The sequence below is a fragment of the Nymphaea colorata genome, chromosome 1, assembly GCF_008831285.2.
Source record: "Nymphaea colorata isolate Beijing-Zhang1983 chromosome 1, ASM883128v2, whole genome shotgun sequence".
NCBI lineage: Eukaryota > Viridiplantae > Streptophyta > Magnoliopsida > Nymphaeales > Nymphaeaceae > Nymphaea > Nymphaea colorata.
This window is the reverse complement of record NC_045138.2, coordinates 13,719,438-13,735,654: the sequence shown is the minus strand read 5'-3', so window position 1 is coordinate 13,735,654 and position 16,217 is coordinate 13,719,438. Positions and strand designations below refer to the sequence as shown.

Genomic DNA, 16,217 nt, shown 5'->3' with positions numbered 1-16,217 from the left:
GCCTTTTGAATGGTCCTTACTTAGCTCTACATTGAGATATCAATGGATTGGATTCATCAACTATGCCTTTTGAATGGTCCTTACTTAGCTCTACATTGAGATGTCAATGGATTGGATTCATCAACTATGCCTTTTATCATATTTGATTTGATCATGATGATCAGATGTTCATATATTCATATTCGGTTTCATATTCAAATGGAAACCAAGGGAAGTCTATAGACTCTATACCATGTCCGAATCTAACTCTTAAATTCTCAATCCAAATTCAACATGAATCTGGTTTTTAAAGTCACTTTCAACTACGAACCAAATTATGATATGGAGTGATGATGAACTAAAAATTATTTTTTAATTTTTTAGAAAATAAAATATCACGAACATATTGATGTGACCTAAATGGTCAAACTCTACACGTAATAGTCTTAGTTGGATCACTCCTGCCGGTTTTAAAACTGATTCAATATATATTGAATGGGGCGGCTTCTAACATTTCATTGTTTCAAAATCTTTTTGCGACAAAATCGGATATTTAAGTTTAGCAACTTCAGAAAACAGCACTGGAATAGCTGGCGGTGTAAAACCCCAAGACTAGGACCCCATTTCAAGGTCTTATAGTCGCCTTAGCATTAAGCAAAGGCCAACGCTCAAGGGAGTCGAACCGCGTACCGTCAAAGACACAATCATGGTTGCTTCCTTCCATCCGAAGACTGAGTGAGTGACTTTTAACACTCATCTTTGAAACAAGACCTGTGAAGAGAAGGTGCACGGTTAGATATAACAACAGAAGGAAGTCAGTATATGTATAATTGACGGTTTTAACTTTTTTGCTGACGTTTTCCCTCCTCAGTAATGGTAGATTTTCTTTTTTTCTGAGTGTCTCCTCAGATTGCATGCTTTAAAAAAAACATGCAATGATAATGATAAGAAGAATAGTTATAGATCGCCCACGGTTTTGGCATGTTCTGGACTAATAAAACTTCATTGATCAACAACAGAATCTAGGCACTTGTTTTTTTTTTCTCTCTATTTTTTTAGTATCTCCCGGAGACAGGTATGTCGTTTCATTGAGGTGCAAACCCATGGGTTGGGTGCTTCGATTCTACACCTCAATCACTATAAATAGACCCACAAGCTTTGGGACTTCATCACACCGCATCCCCAACCAACTCATTGCTTATTTCAGGAAACATGGCCTCGACTAAGACCTGGGCTGCGCCACTCATCCTTCTCCTGCTCCTTTGCTCTGTCAGCTTAGAGTTCGCAGCTGCAAACGCAGATGATGTGGAGCCGAAAGTTGAAGACCCAGAAGGGAAGGTGCCCAAGACTGTGAGGTGCAGGAATAAGAAGTTCCCGACTTGCTACTGGATCCCTTTCACCTGCCCCACTGCCTGCCCCAGATCTTGCAAAGTAGATTGTGAAATATGCAAGCCTGTTTGCCGTAAGTAACTGTCCGTTCCCGTTTCCTTCCTTTTTTTTTTTGGAAAATTAATTAACTACTCCGATGCCACACTTCGACAGCAAATTTCAGGAAACAATGGTCACATGATTTTTATTTTCCTCTTACACTCATCAGCTCTACGCAGTTCTAAAAGTTAAAACGAGAGGATTTGTTTTTCCGGCGTTTGAGGTTTTCACTTTTCGATGGGATGCAAGAGATCAGAATATTATTAGCCCGTTGTCGAACAACAGAACAGGAACATGTATTATTATTTCAGAAACATTGGCCCAATGATTCGCTTCACCTGATCTGCAGATTGTAATAAGCCTGGAGCCATCTGCAATGATCCCCAATTCGTGGGTGGTGATGGCATCACCTTCTACTTCCACGGCAAGAAGGACAAGGACTTCTGCTTGGTCACCGATACCAACCTCCACATCAACGGCCACTTCATCGGCAGGAGAGGCGATGGCATGAAGCGCGACTTCACTTGGGTTCAATCCATTGGCGTCCTCTTCGGCACTCACAAACTCTTCCTTGGCGCCAAGAAGGTATACACCATTCTCCTTCCTTTCTACCTCTCTCTGATCTCTCTCCCCACTTCAAGTGATCAAGGAGGTTCAGGTTTGTATCTGATACTGATAATTACAGGTCGCTCAATGGGACGATGCGGTTGATCAACTGGCCATTGCATTCGACGGCGAGCCCGTCTCTCTTGCCATCACAGAGAACGCCGAATGGACGGCCGCCGACTCTTCCCTCACCATCACTCGCTCCGGCTCAACCACCAATGAAGTGGTGTTGCAGGCACCCAACAACTTCAAGATCGCGGCCAAGGTGGTTCCCATCACCAAGCAGGACTCCATGGTCCATCGCTACGGCATCAGAGACGACGACTGCTTCGCTCACCTCGATTTGGGCTTCAGGTTCTACGCTCTCACTGGCAGCGTGAGCGGCGTGCTGGGCCAGACCTACGCGGATAACTACGAGAGCCGAGCCAAGATTGGCCTGAAGATGCCTGTCTTGGGCGGCGATCGCGAGTTCGCGTCGTCGGGACTCTTCACCACCGACTGCGCCGTGGCGAGGTTCAGGGGAGTCGTGCCGAGCAGCGTGGAGGGTGCGGTAGTGAGCGATGATGGGGATTTGAAGTGCAAGACTGGCTTCAATGGCCGTGGCATGATCTGCAAGAAGTGAAGAAAATCACCATCCGATAGCTAAAGTAAAGCAGTCCTTTGGATAACGTGTTTGCTTTGGTTCTTGCATGTCGAAATAAACAGGAAGGGGGGAGAATGCCGCCGGGGAAACTCCTATGGCGCCTTTCCTGATTGTCTGTGTGTTTCCTTCGTCTTCTTTAATTTTTCTTTTCCAACCGTTGGTTTGTTGTCAAAAAGATCAGAGTGCAGCTTCTGTGGACTCTCCCCACTTTGGGTTTCACAGGAACAGAGGGCTGTTCGACTTATAGCTTGTCTTCCAATCTAATGAATTTGAAGATTATATAAAACAATTACGTATGAAATCTGAGAGCAGATAGCTGGCGCCGTCTTCATGGATTAAGTGCATGCATGGTTTGTCCAAACCGGGATAGACGACCAAGGAAGGCAGGTAAGGCGCGAGCCAATAAATCAATATTCCATAACTCATGATTCCCCGAAGGGATTAATGTCAAATTTGCCATATTACTAGTACATACTTTGTGAATCTTCATTTGCCATATTACCAGTACATACTTTGTGAATCGTCACATCTATTACTCTTCTTGGATTCGAAAATGTGGCATTCTTGGATTCGAAACAGTGTTACTGTCTGGCGAATGCATTGCAATAAATAAAAAATAACCAGTACTGAAAAGATAGGTTTTTAATGAATGGGAATGATTACCCCTTTTAGTGTTGTCCGTCTCTTGCATTGCATCCTCCATACATTGTTTCATCGTTCAAATGGCACCCTGGCAGACACAAGGAGGTTCCTTTTTTTTTTTTTTGTATATCCAAACCATATTTGAGTTTTCAAAAGACGAATTCTCTCTCTGTCTATTTCTCCCCAAACGCTGTGTTTCTCATTAATTCTCAGGTGGATCTAACGCAAGTAAGGGGGATTCTGCCTCTCTGTTTCTCTCTCTCTCTCCAAGTATCATATTTTCCCATTAATATAATTTTTTTTTCTTCCAGATTTAGTAAACCTATATCCACTGTATATAAATTTATAATAGATTTTACCCTTTTCATGTAACTTTAAGTACGACTTCCTAAAATTGTTGTTATAGAACAATTAACTCTCCTACACCTCACCAAAAGCGACAACACCCTGAGATGTAGCTCCTAGCAATTAACAATAGCTCTTCAACGCAACAATCTCAAATCAATTAACCGAATGACAACTTGAACTTTGAATAATAGGCATTAAAGGAAAAAAAATTGTCAAGAAATAAACAATTCAAAGTTCAATGGATTGAGCAAAAGAAAGTTCAGTCTCAAGTTGGAATTCCCAAAGAGGCACGTGCATGGATTGTGTTACGAAATATAATTGCCTACTGGGTTGTGGATTCCGTCACCGGAATAAATTAAGTTAATTTCTTTGGATACATATCATACCAATTAATTGATCAAAGAACCACAAGCATGGTAAAATTTTGGTCAAAATATAATTTCTGTTGGTTTGTAAACTAAGTAAGCAATTCTTTTTCTGTAACATCACCATGTCAAGGTTTTGTGAGGAAACTTTTTGGAACTTGTTACATACTTTCTACCAGCTTTACTCGGAGAGCTGCACCTTTAGGTCCTTGTCTTCAGTTCCTTTCTGAAAGAAAGAGATGGTAGGGGCAAGCTCTAAAGACAGGGACAAAAAAAAAAAATTGTGACCAAGGTGCACTAATATAAGAAAGTGTAATTAAATTTAGGGGCACCAACGTGTAATAAAGTAAATTATGTTTAAGCACTAGTGTGGAAATAAAATAAGTTATATGGGTCTGTGTGGGCAACTGCCCACCACAAACCCACAACTAGTTTCGGCACGCTCTAAGGACCAGGTCTCTTCCCTTCATGTATGTCCTCCCTTGCTCCTTGGGATGCAAAACGTAACGACAAAGTGGAATACCTGTGGGAGATATTAAATATCAACAGTGAGCGTTTGAATTTAGTGACGTTCACGCAAGGTCAGTGAATCAGTGATTGGTATCACTGGTTACTGGTTGAGCGGACGAGTTTGCGAGGACGTATTTGGCGTGATCTCTTGCACGAATTTCAAACACCAGATTTTAAAGCATCGATTTCCTGTAAGCTTGTTTATTCCATAATTTGCCGTTTTTTTTTTCCTTTCTCTTTTTGGACAAATATATACCTTTTCCATGATTGGCTCGGGCCTTCTATTTCTGTTAACTTCTTGCTAATTGGCAAAAACAGAGACACATAACCCTTTCAGATTTGACACACAATAGTTTCAACCTCTTTTTTCTTTTATTTATGAATGCAGTCTCGAGACCAAATAAAATCTGTAACACAAGAAGCGAGTTAAGTGTTCCGTTGACCTAATTTGTCACATGGTAGAGGCATGATCAGAGCAGCCGGTAGCATTGGGTCAATTACAAAGACTCTGAGCCGGTCAAGCAGTTCAGAAGATGAGAGCACTAAAACATAGCCTTTTTAAGTCTGTCAGATTAATTTGGCAGACGCTAAATCAGTTGTTTTCTTGCGATTCATTGTTGTAGCAGACTCGAAACTAGTTTTTCTTTTTCTTTTTTCAACTATCAAATCAATTAATCGTATCGCCTTAAGTTAAGGAGTTGTTATTAAGGAGCACAATGTTTGGTGATTGACATTTATCTTGTGCACATGAGAAAACTAGATCAATCAACACAGCTCTTTCCATATATCAATGTCTTAAAAAGCAATTTAGGTAACTATGTCATTCAAAGTTCTCTAGTTGTCACTTTCAGTTTGAGGTTTCTTTGTTGGTGAATTGATTCATGTACCTAAATTAAATTCCAGCTAGAAGCATCTGGTGTTGCCTTTCAATAAGTTTTTGGACAGGTCTAGGTCAGTTATTGTTGCATGACAGAGTTTTAGATAGTCTTATTTAAGAGTTGCATATGAGGGAGAAGCATTGGAAAATCTGGAAGAAAAAGGTGAGGGAACTTCAGTACATGGAAAGAGAAACATCGAGACAGAAATCATTTCTTAGAAACTCCCTTCTCTACAACATATATGAAGAAAACCTTCCGGCTTCCACCAGTATAATTTGGTCGGCAGACAACAAAAAACAGGGAAATGTTAACCTATTTTTGTAAGAATACTTCTTATTGTCGTTATTCATATAGCATTGTACCTCCACAAAGGATACCATGGATTGAATATTGTTTGAAAGAGTAAATGGAAATTTCCATTCCCATTCACGTGCCTTAAGATCTAGTTTGGCGTACAATTGCTACAGTCATCAAACTCTATAGGTTGAAAGTCAGCATATAAGTCGAACAGTCCTTTGTTTCATTGAAAACCCAAGTGTAGATCAATCACTAAGCACAGAAGCAGCAGCCAAATCTTTTGACAACGAAAAAACAGTCGAAGGAAAAACAAAGAAATCCAACACACATTCAAGCAGGAAAGAAACGGCAGAGGTGTTCCCTCGGCGCCTTATTATCCCTTTCCTGTTTATTTCCACATGACATGGGTAAACCAAAACACGATCGAGAAACACATTATTGAAAGGACTGCTCAACAACCAGCTATTTGAAGGTGATAATCTTTTCACTTCTTGCAGATCATGCCGCGGCCATCGAAGCCAGTCTTGCACTTCAAATCCCCATCATTCTCCAGTATCGCACCCTCCACACTGCTGGGCTCGACTCCCTTGAACCTTGCCACAGCGCAGTCGGTGGTGAAAAGTCCGGACGAGGAAAACTCGCGATCGCCGCCCAAGACGGGCATCTTCAGGCCAATCTTGGCTCGGCTCTTGTAGTTATCCGCATAGGTCTGGCCCAGCACGCCGTTGACGCTGCCAGTGAGAGAGTAGAACCTGAAGGCCAAGTCCAGGTGAGCGAAGCAATTGTCGTCGGGGATGCCGTAGCGATGGACCTTAGAGTCCTGCTTGGTGATGTAAACCACCTTGGCCGCGATCCTGAAGTTGTTGGGTGCCTCCAGCACTACTTCATTGGTGGTTGAGCCGGAGCGAGTGATGGTGAGGGAAGAGTCGGCGGCCGTCCACTCGGCGTTCTCTGTGGTAGGAAGTGAGAGGGGCTCGCCGTCGAAACCAATGACCAGTTGATCAACCGCGTCGTCCCATCGAGCGACCTATAGTTGTCACTAACTTATCAGGATGACATAACATGGCTTCATCAAGTTCGGAAATGCCTTCAAGTACTATCCATTGAACTCATGAACCTCCATGATCACTTGAAGGAGAGAGAGAGAGAGAGAGAGAGAGAAAGGAGAATGGTGTATACCTTCTTGGCACCAACGAAGAGTTTGTGAGTGCCGAAGAGGACTCCAATCGATTGAACCCAAGTGAAGTCGCGTTTCATGCCATCGCCTCTCCTGCCAATGAAGTGGCCATTGATGTGGAGGTTGGTGTCAGTGACCAAGCAGAAGTCCTTGTCCTTCTTGCCGTGGAAGTAGAAGGTGATTCCATCCCCACCCACGAAACGCGGATCCTCGCACACTGCACCAGGCCTATCGCAATCTGCAGATCAGATAAAGGGAATTAATATTAGGAACACATCAACTAATGGTCGAGTAAAGTGCATGTCAGACGTTCCTCGTTTAGGTTGGGCTTATCTAATCTTTTTCAACCCATTGAAAACCACAAAAGTAAGGGTCAAGTCGTCAGGTGCATGGGTAAGGTGTAAAACAGAGCGTCGGCTACTCAGGAACTGTATAGAAGTGCAGACGACCATATGGGGAAAAATAAAGAGCATGAGACCAGATTTTGTGAACGATGATGGGTCTGGTCTCACTTGGGGCGCCAGCCAAAGTAATGGATTTTTTTATGAAGAAAATTAGGGCAGTAAGGATAGTTACCGCAAACAGCCTTGCAGATTGTGCAATCCACTTTGCAAGTTTTGGGGCAGGCAATGGGGCAGCTTAAAGGGATGGAGTAGCAAAGTTTGTACTGCTTAACCGTGCACTTCACAATTTTGGGCAAAGTGACGTTCTTGTCTGGCTTTATGACTACAGTTGCAGCGGCCAACTCTAAGCAGAGGAGCGGGAGAAGGAAGATCAAAGGAGCAGACCACGGCTTAGTGGAAGCCATGTTTCTTGAAAATCGAACAGGAAGAGAGGATATCTGTGGTTAGATGCTTTGGTCCCTTTCAAGCGAATGGGTTGGGGATGCGGTGTGTTGCATGGTTGAAGCTTGTGGGTCTGTTTACTTTATAGTACTCCAAGTGTAGAATTGAAGCACCCTGCTCACATGGGATTGCACATCATTAAAACACGGCATGTCTGGCTGGGCTATCTGACTTTCCATAGATTTTGCGTTGTGTCAGGTGGTCAAAGCCGTGGAGGATCATAACCATTACGACTATTACTATTATTATTATCATTATTGTTACTATTTTCTAACAGTTTTGACTTTGTGAGTGGCGTAATATAAAAATATAACATCATAACCGTAAGAGGTAAGCACAGATAAGGATGGAGCTGGCCTGGCTAGTAGGCTGCTGGTCGTGTGTTCAAAATCTCCTTCTGGTTTGTTTCTGTTTGCCCAAGTGAAGGTTCGACGAAGCGTGATCGAGTAGGACTGGGCTAGCCTTCCTCCTCTTGCTCAAGTGGGGGGTTCAAAGGGACTCACTGTCACTTCACCGTTCTGCACTGCTCAAATAGTGGAAAAACTAATTTTCCTACTATCTAGGACAAACACAGAATCTAGCTAGCTAGCCCTAGCGGGATGCTTAATGGAATAACTTAACTGTAAAGCCTGAGGAACATTTGTATTTCTTCTTGTGAGTTGTTTTACATTTTAGGATGCTGCTGTTTATGCAGAACGAACCTCTGATCCCAGATTAACTATAACTAATTTATTTTATGAGAGACATTGCAAATAGGGCTGCACATGATGAGCCGAGTTGAGCTCTAGCTCAGTCAGCTTGACTAGACTCGACTCAACTCATATATATTGCTTGGCACATGCCCGAGACGAGCTGTCCCAGCAAAGCTCGTACTCGACTCGTTTGCCAACCCTCTATAATTAATAAAGGAAAAGCTAATCAGATTGCTGGCACTTCTTTTCTTTCAAGCTAATTAATCAAGACCCACTTGTCTATCGACAAATTGACCATGGGAATCTATCCTAAAGTCAAAAATGTAGGAAAATGAAAACGCACCTTAAGAAAAGACTTAGAAAGTTTACAGGCTGCCAAATTTGAACCTTTAATAAAAAATCTGTAGAAAAATCATACATGATTAGAGAAGCTACTAAAACCTGATTTAGTTTTATCAGTGTTGTGACCGAGCAAGTTCCTGACCGACCTTTATTAGAACCTGTACTTTTCGGACTAGGTTCTAAAAATTTGTTACCTTACATAAGTTCATTCGGGTTTCGGCTATGATATAAATCTGGTAGATAATGTATAAACAGGTCAGATCTTAAACGAGCCTACTTAGTTTTCTATAAACCCTAAATCCAACCAGGGTGAGACTGCACAATAGCTTAACGTACGCTAATGAATACAATTTTCTTTTCAATTTTCATATTAGTCTCTCACTGCCTGACAGAGATAAGAGCGAATCTAGCTGCTTACACCAGCCGTCTCTGTTTCACGCCCAAACAGACTTTCACCGTTTTAAATAGGTTTGAACGGATTGGAATCTTAGTTTTTTTCTGTCTTAACTTGCAAGTGTCGTAACATGCAACCTTACTTGTTTTCACGCGGTTTTGACTAAAAGAATACTAATGCATTTCCCTCTAATTTGACAAAGACACACTTTAGTTTGTGATTAGTTCTTTATTAAGAGCTATATATGTTTCAGAAAAACTGCCAAACAAAGTTCTGATATGAAGTTCCATTAATTGGAGAAACATAAAACGTTATCAGTATTTTCCTTAGTATTACTGTCTATGACGAAATCACATGCATTCTGATAGTCTTATTATCTAATGTTTTTTTTTTTTAATTTGACATTTAAGAGAATGATAGAAAGTAGTGGTCCTTTTTGAATGACAGGTAAAAGACAGATCCAAAAATAATAAAATCCAAATTTATTCAACTTTTATTTTCCTTAAAATGAATACTTCAACGGCTTAGATTGTGCAAGAATATTCACGACTTGGATATATGTGGATTAACGTACTGTTGAACATGAGCCCACTTCTTTCATGAGACCGAAAATAAATAGCGTGAAATTAAAGTCCACCGTTCCCTTCTCTCATTAATGGAAGCAAATCATACGTGGTCAGCATACTTAAACTTGAAACCATGTACCTCATGGAATTGTATTTTTTTTAAAGCTTCGAAGAACTGAGTGGAAAACGACTGTATTTTCATGTTGTCTGAGCTTTAAGGAAAGGTTACTTGTACAAGTGCTAAAGCGAACTTGCATTAGGTTACATGGTTTGAGAAGAACATTCCACTTCTAAGTGCCTATTATTCGTCTTCCACTCTTATTATAAGTGCCAAAACAAAAAAAGCAAAAAAGATTAATTTGTGCTGCAGTTTGCTTTCTTCTTATGCCTTTTCCGAATGCTTTATTATCTACACGTAAAGTTTTTCCCAACTCATCCTTCTTCAAACATTATTCTCTTCTTTCTTCACACTCCAATATGTGTCCCTTCTCGCACACAACTCTTTGATCTCTGGTCAGTATGCTCAGAATGTCAACACATGATTACATACCAATACAGATTATATTGGATGTGGTCATTTAAGGAGCTGTATTTTAGTTTGTGTTCCCAAGGGATGTAAGCAGTTCGAATCCTATGAAACCATTGCTGTATCCATCTGATCTAATATGGCATTGCTTAGGCTACTAGGTTTTGATGTGAATTTTCGGTGCGTAGAATGGAAAACTGAATCTAGATTTCTGCATGTCATCAGGGTCCGATCGCATCGCATATATAGGAAATTCATTAGATTCACATTTCATTCTGAACCTATTTTAACCAAATAGATTTGAATCTGGGTCCTTGGGAAATGGTAAGATCTTTGCCGCAAAAAGAAGGGGGGTTGATGAGATCCGTATCATCTTGGCTTCCTCTCTTTGCGTGTATTTTCTTTTCTATTTTAACAAGAGCGAGTCTGGTGTGAGACTCGATTGATGTTCGTGGTCATGATTGAGCATTTAGACAAGAGAAGCTGGTGCCAAGGAAGGAATGAGAAGCAAAAGATGCTCTCGATAGATGCGGCTTGGCTTTGCGTTTGTAGGAGTTACATGTTGCTTGATCATAATGACGGCCACACATGCACCTCCCTCATCAACATGTCTCGGAATCGCCACTCTTCATCTTAAAATAATTGAAAAATTACAAAGAAACAGCTTAGTGTTTAGGCAAATGACGAATCATCACTTGACAAATTATACAAGCCAACAAGTAGGTACTTAGCTTTTAAGCTGGGACATTTTCTGGGAGTGTTGCCCTCTGATAGAAATCATTATTATCATTTTTTTTATCTAAACTAGCAAAAATATCTTATTTCATCAGCTAAGAGAAGAGTGGTTATTTACAAGATGTTTTTTTTTTACATTTTATTAACTTTTTTTTGAAATAATTAATTTGGTAAAAACCATCCAGCAATGTTATGAAGAAGGATGTGAAACCTATAATGTTCAGCAAAAGTGAGCTCTGCACCGATAAAACATACAAGGTTCATTCTGAAATTATGAGAAAATGGTCACGCTTAGACGATAGTCTTTTTCTTTAGTCACAAAATCAAATGGATCATCAATAAGAGATATTATATGAACCAGTGACTAGTGAGGGAGGCAAATGCATGAGTATGTGGATAACTGCCTGCACAAATTGCTTATTTACATTCATCGTCCCCTAGCTTCATTTTCTTATTTAAGCATTAGCACCCCTCGGCCATTGATTTTTCAAGGGCCTCAACAAGAGTTGAAGCCCGCTTCTTGCACGCACTTCTGTTTGTTTCTTTGAGTTTTACTTTTGCACAGTGTAATCCTCCAAAAAAATTCGTGGCCTCATCATCCAAAGAAAATAAATTAGGAAAAACAATTAAAAAACGCATAACATTTGACAGATAATAAATAACAACTGGACTTTCAAAACAAGCAGTTCAACAAGAACCTTTCTCAGAAGTTCATTGCCTGACATTTGATAGCTGCTTGAGGGCGATCCAGTGCAGAAGATGTTCTAGAATGTAACAGCGAAAGCAAGGATGCTTCTGAAATGCATGAAATGAAATTGACATCATTGACTAAGCCATGCATAATCTCTAATCCAAATTAATCCACAAGTTCTCATACAACTTTATTTTAATAATTAAAAGATTAAAGAAACATATATATATATATATATCAGTAAATCCAAAAAAGGAAAGCAGTCAATAATTAATCATATGTTTAGACTAACGCCGATCAATAATGAAGGCGTGCCATAAGCATTGGCTTCTCGAGTTCTTCCCTACCAACATTTATGAAATGCATAACAACCTACATAGTTACATACATCCATTCGCCGAAATTCATCTGCATTAACTAAACAATTTAAGAAAAAAGAGCTTTACGACCTGTGCAAAAGGTTTTGATGTACTATCCGAAACCTAGTCTATACCGGTGATTCACAGCACTTCTATAGGATCCGTTTCTTAATTCTTAACAATTTGTGGAGAATGTGTACGTTATCAATTATGTTAAGATTTACAGTATGCTGTTTATGCTACAATTTGGAGATTACTCTGTTACATCCTCCCATGCTCCTGAACGTCAACTAATTACAAGTTTTTGTTTTTTGTCGCACATTCCCGAATCTAAAAGTTTGTTATTTTTCGAATTGTGAAATATCATAAAATTTATTAAATATAAAAATACTTATATTACATGTTATTCAGTTTAACTAGCTGATCAAAAATCAAATATAAAGTCATGACAGACTTATATATATGTATATGCTTCATTTTTTTTAAAAAAAAAGAAAAACACTATAAAATTCAGGCCTAATCCAACCGAGTCAACTTTTTAACCCGGTCTCCTAATCTTCAGTCGATCGAAGTCCAAGTCATAAGTTTGTTAACCATGATCTCTACAGACAACCATATCATCTGAATCAATTTCGTCAAAACATAAATTTGTGCCAAGAGAAGATGCAAAGAACCTTGAGATTTTGTGTGGGCCGACATTAATTTTGTCTTTCCGTCTTAACCTTAGGCGGAGAAAGATATTGCTCAAACTTGAAATCTTGCATTTATAAATCTTTGAATAAAAGCTTGATTTATTGGCTCGCACGTACATCCATGCGACTCGTTTTGTAACGGATTCGAAAACAACATAAAAACAATTAATTAAATCCTTCGGCGGACACATATTTTCTCTAGATGAGAAATTAGAACAATTATTCAAGGGGGCTTGGGCCCTTTTCCAAGCTATGGATCGTAATCATCTCCTTCACTCAGCAAAATTGGATCAATCAAGAAGTCTTTTCTGCATTTCAATCTCTCAAAAGTTGGTCATAAACCCAACCAATGAGAGTAGGCTAATTACTTAAATTAGAACATACACCATCGACTTATTGGCAAAATTTTAAGTGTTTTTTTGTTCAGGCATAAAAAATTAACCACAATATATTATCGGTATATTGGTCGATATGGGCCGTATCGGCCGAAAGTTAGCTGTTTAAACAATATCGGCCCCCTACGAAACCAACTTAATTTGGGTCCCCTTAACATTTTATTTGGGCAGCATTAATAAGCAATAATTGGGCCCGTATGATTCATATTTACGATAGCTTCTTAAATGCTTATAGTTGAACATTCAATAAACAGAGATGGAAAGAGATTGTTGATTGTCTCAGATGATGGGATGTCACAATCTATTATTTTTTCTTTTAAGAGTATGTCAACTAAATAACATGTTCCTCAAGTTCTCGTCTACATTGTGTACCTTAGGCATAAAAACAACTAGTTTGCTAAATATGTATAAATTAACATCGTTTTTCTGTTAATTAGAATAGTGTTCGAGACCATGCTTTCTGAAAATAAAAGTATGTTCTTTGTGCCGTTAATTCATGATTCAATGTGAACTATTAATTGTGATGCCTCTGAAATAGACCGTGGGACAAATTATACAAATTGTTAAATCGTTCTAATAATTCAAGACATTGGGTGAAAGCTGTTCAATCACTTATATAATATATGTATATATATTATATACATATATATTAAATTGTCATTTATTTAATAATATTAATTAGGTTAACTATGATTGAGTTAGCCGACGGAAAGAGATTCGGGGCTTGGATGCGATGAGTTGGAAAAAAAAAGAACAAAAAACCTCGCAAGTCCATAACAATTTTGGGTGAAAAAAGGAAAGAAAGAAAAGAAGTCAATTTATTGATTAAACATATGACGGGAAAAGGTGACTGGAATAATTCAGACCCACAACAGCCCAAGAATTCTGCTTTCACCTGCCTTTTTTTTTATTCAATGTGAAGATAAAGAAAAATAAGCTAAGGGGTGCAGGTTTTGAAAGACATTCTTGAGCTCACTTCTTGCAGATCATGCCACGGCCATTGAACCCGGTTTTGCACACCAAGTCGTCTTCGCCCGGACGAACGGCTCCCTCGACGGTCAAGCCGGACGCCGTGCCCGTGAACCTTGCGGCGGCACAGTCGGTGGCGAAGAGTCCCGAAGAGAGGAACTCGCGGTCACCTCCCAGCACCGGCATCTTCAGACCAATCTTAGCTCTGCTCTTGTAGTTGTCCGCATAGGTTTGGCCCAGCACGCCATTGACTCTGCCGGTAAGGGAGTAGAACCTGAAGCCTAAGTCGTGAGCCAAGCAGTCGTCGTTGGTGATGCCGTAGCCGTGGACCCTAGATTCCTCCTTGCCGATAGGAACCACCTTGACCATGATCCTGAACTTGTTGGGTGCCTCGACCACGACCTCATTCGCCGGTGCGTCTAAGCGAGAGAGATGGTGAGAGCAGATGCAGCGGCACTACTCGACCACTGAGCGTTCTCCGCGGCGGGGAGGAAGACGGGCTCGCCGTCGAAGGCAATGGCCAGCTGATCAACCGCATCATCCCATTCAGCGACCTGCGTCAATATAATCGTCCAATATAAGCAAGTTAATTTTCTGCTTTTCCGCAGCGCCATGCAGCTTATGTAGTTATGTGCATGGCGGGCTATCCGTTCATTTTGAACGTAGAGCTAGCTAGATAAGAGTTGCTCAATGGGGGTTCACCTTCTTGGCACCAATGAAGAGCCTGTGTTCGTCAAAGAGGATTCCGATGGACTGGACCCATGTGAAGTCTCGGTTCATGCCGTCCCCCCTCTTGCCGATGAAGTGGCCGTTGATGTGGAGGTTGGTGTCGGACACCAAGCAGAAGTCCTTGTCTTTCTTGCCGTGGAAGTAGAAGGTGATGCCATCCCCTCCGATGAAGCGGGGATCATCGCACACAGCGCCAGGCTCGTCGCAACCTGCACAGAGAGAGACCAACACAACGTATGTGAATAGCTTCCTTTGATACTGAACTAATAATGACCGACTTACGGCAGACTGGTGTGGCAGTTCATTTTGCAGGTGGTGGGGCAAGCGTCAGGGCAGATCTGCTCGACCATGTAGCATTTCCCAAATTGAGGTTCGTGGCGCCTGCACCTCACTCTCTTGCGCGTAGAAGATGGTGGAGTTGCAGATGCGATCTCGACAAAAACAAAGGCGAGCAGGAGGAGGAGGAGGAGGCCTCGAGCAACCGGGACGTTTGCGGAAGCCATATTCTTTTGCAACAAAAAAGGATGGAAGATCGAACTCTCTCAATTGGCTAGTGGGGGGCAATGGCTTCCAATTGGATGTGTCCTACTGTTAAGGGCCATTCATCTATTTATAGTGGTTGGAGTAGCAGCACCGCTGGATTGCCCTCACTCAGATTCAGGAACGTGCGCCTTACCACATTGACGTGCTACCCACTTGGAAATCATTGCCATGCAAAGTTATTGCTTGTTATTCCGTTGACCAGAGAATTTCTGCCCGTATGATCATTAAATTTCTGACTAGACATCAGCCTTCGAGTTTCTATCTTCTTTTAGAACTTTTATGGCCTTTTTTGCAAGCCAGCAGGACCCTCTTGAATATCGTCCATATTTTTATTCCAATCAAAAATTTCATTAAAAACAAACTAAGGGTGGGCATTGGCATTGGGCCGGGCCGGTGAGCCCTGCCCGGTAGCTCGGTCTCGGCCCTAGCTCGGCCTGACCCATTTAAAACTATAAAATAATTTTTTAATATAAAATATATTTATTAATAATAAATATATATTATTAAAAAAATTAAAAAAAAATTATTTTTTTATTCTTAACGGACTGGACCAGGTTGGGCTGAGCTGACCCGAGCCGGCCTATCGGGCCTGGGCCTGGTTTTTCCTAGCCCAATCAGGCCCGGCCGAGCCGGCCACCATTAAAACAAACTACCCCTTTTGTCCCTACTAAAAGCCCCGCATTGGCTTTCTGTTTGTAAATAAATCTGCACCCATTATGATTCATGTGTGGTCCTTAATGGTATTTTCGTGTAAGGGGGCCACGCAGGGGAATATTGTCTATTCAGTGACATGCACTCTTGGTTTGTGCATGATGGTTCTCGATAGTGATCCGACCTTTTTATGAATCTTTTCAAGGTTCTCCTTC

At 40.9% G+C, this 16,217-nt stretch overlaps 3 protein-coding genes across 3 annotated transcripts; 1 reads left to right on the top strand and 2 right to left on the bottom strand.

Annotated features, from left to right (window-relative positions):
* Nucleotides 1-1,169: 1,169 nt before the first annotated feature.
* On the top strand, nt 1,170-2,878 carry LOC116245928 (uncharacterized). Its single transcript, XM_031617546.1, has 3 exons — nt 1,170-1,441; nt 1,757-1,992; nt 2,093-2,878. Exons 1-3 carry the CDS (start codon nt 1,192-1,194, stop codon nt 2,633-2,635), a joined length of 1,029 nt encoding a protein of 342 aa, XP_031473406.1. The 5' UTR covers nt 1,170-1,191; the 3' UTR covers nt 2,636-2,878.
* A 3,080-nt stretch (nt 2,879-5,958) lies between these two features.
* Nucleotides 5,959-7,755, bottom strand: LOC116245791 (uncharacterized). The gene is made up of 3 exons (XM_031617347.1): nt 7,450-7,755; nt 6,876-7,111; nt 5,959-6,723 (listed from the first exon to the last, which is right to left on the bottom strand). The coding sequence occupies exons 1-3, from the start codon at nt 7,679-7,681 to the stop codon at nt 6,181-6,183; spliced, it is 1,011 nt and encodes a 336-aa protein (XP_031473207.1). The 5' UTR covers nt 7,682-7,755; the 3' UTR covers nt 5,959-6,180.
* Nucleotides 7,756-14,082: 6,327 nt separating this feature from the next.
* On the bottom strand, nt 14,083-15,311 carry LOC116257752 (uncharacterized). Its single transcript, XM_031634761.1, has 4 exons — nt 15,196-15,311; nt 14,782-15,136; nt 14,537-14,633; nt 14,083-14,498 (listed from the first exon to the last, which is right to left on the bottom strand). The coding sequence occupies exons 1-4, from the start codon at nt 15,309-15,311 to the stop codon at nt 14,083-14,085; spliced, it is 984 nt and encodes a 327-aa protein (XP_031490621.1).
* Between the last annotated feature and the right edge of the window lie 906 nt (nt 15,312-16,217).

Excerpts from the sequence above, each read along its gene's own strand:
- LOC116245928 (XM_031617546.1), top strand. The coding sequence starts at position 1,192 with ATGGCCTCGACTAAGACCTGGGCTGCGCCACTCATCCTTCTCCTGCTC. Across the intron at positions 1,442-1,756 it reads AATATGCAAGCCTGTTTGCC|ATTGTAATAAGCCTGGAGCC; the intron begins GTAAGTAACTGT and ends CCTGATCTGCAG. Across the intron at positions 1,993-2,092 it reads TCTTCCTTGGCGCCAAGAAG|GTCGCTCAATGGGACGATGC; the intron begins GTATACACCATT and ends TGATAATTACAG.
- LOC116257752 (XM_031634761.1), bottom strand. The coding sequence starts at position 15,311 with ATGGCTTCCGCAAACGTCCCGGTTGCTCGAGGCCTCCTCCTCCTCCTC. Across the intron at positions 15,137-15,195 it reads TCTACGCGCAAGAGAGTGAG|ACGCTTGCCCCACCACCTGC; the intron begins GTGCAGGCGCCA and ends AGATCTGCCCTG. Across the intron at positions 14,499-14,536 it reads GAACGCTCAGTGGTCGAGTA|ACGCACCGGCGAATGAGGTC; the intron begins GTGCCGCTGCAT and ends TCTCTCGCTTAG.
- LOC116245791 (XM_031617347.1), bottom strand. The coding sequence starts at position 7,681 with ATGGCTTCCACTAAGCCGTGGTCTGCTCCTTTGATCTTCCTTCTCCCG. Across the intron at positions 7,112-7,449 it reads AATCTGCAAGGCTGTTTGCG|ATTGCGATAGGCCTGGTGCA; the intron begins GTAACTATCCTT and ends TCTGATCTGCAG. Across the intron at positions 6,724-6,875 it reads TCTTCGTTGGTGCCAAGAAG|GTCGCTCGATGGGACGACGC; the intron begins GTATACACCATT and ends TGACAACTATAG.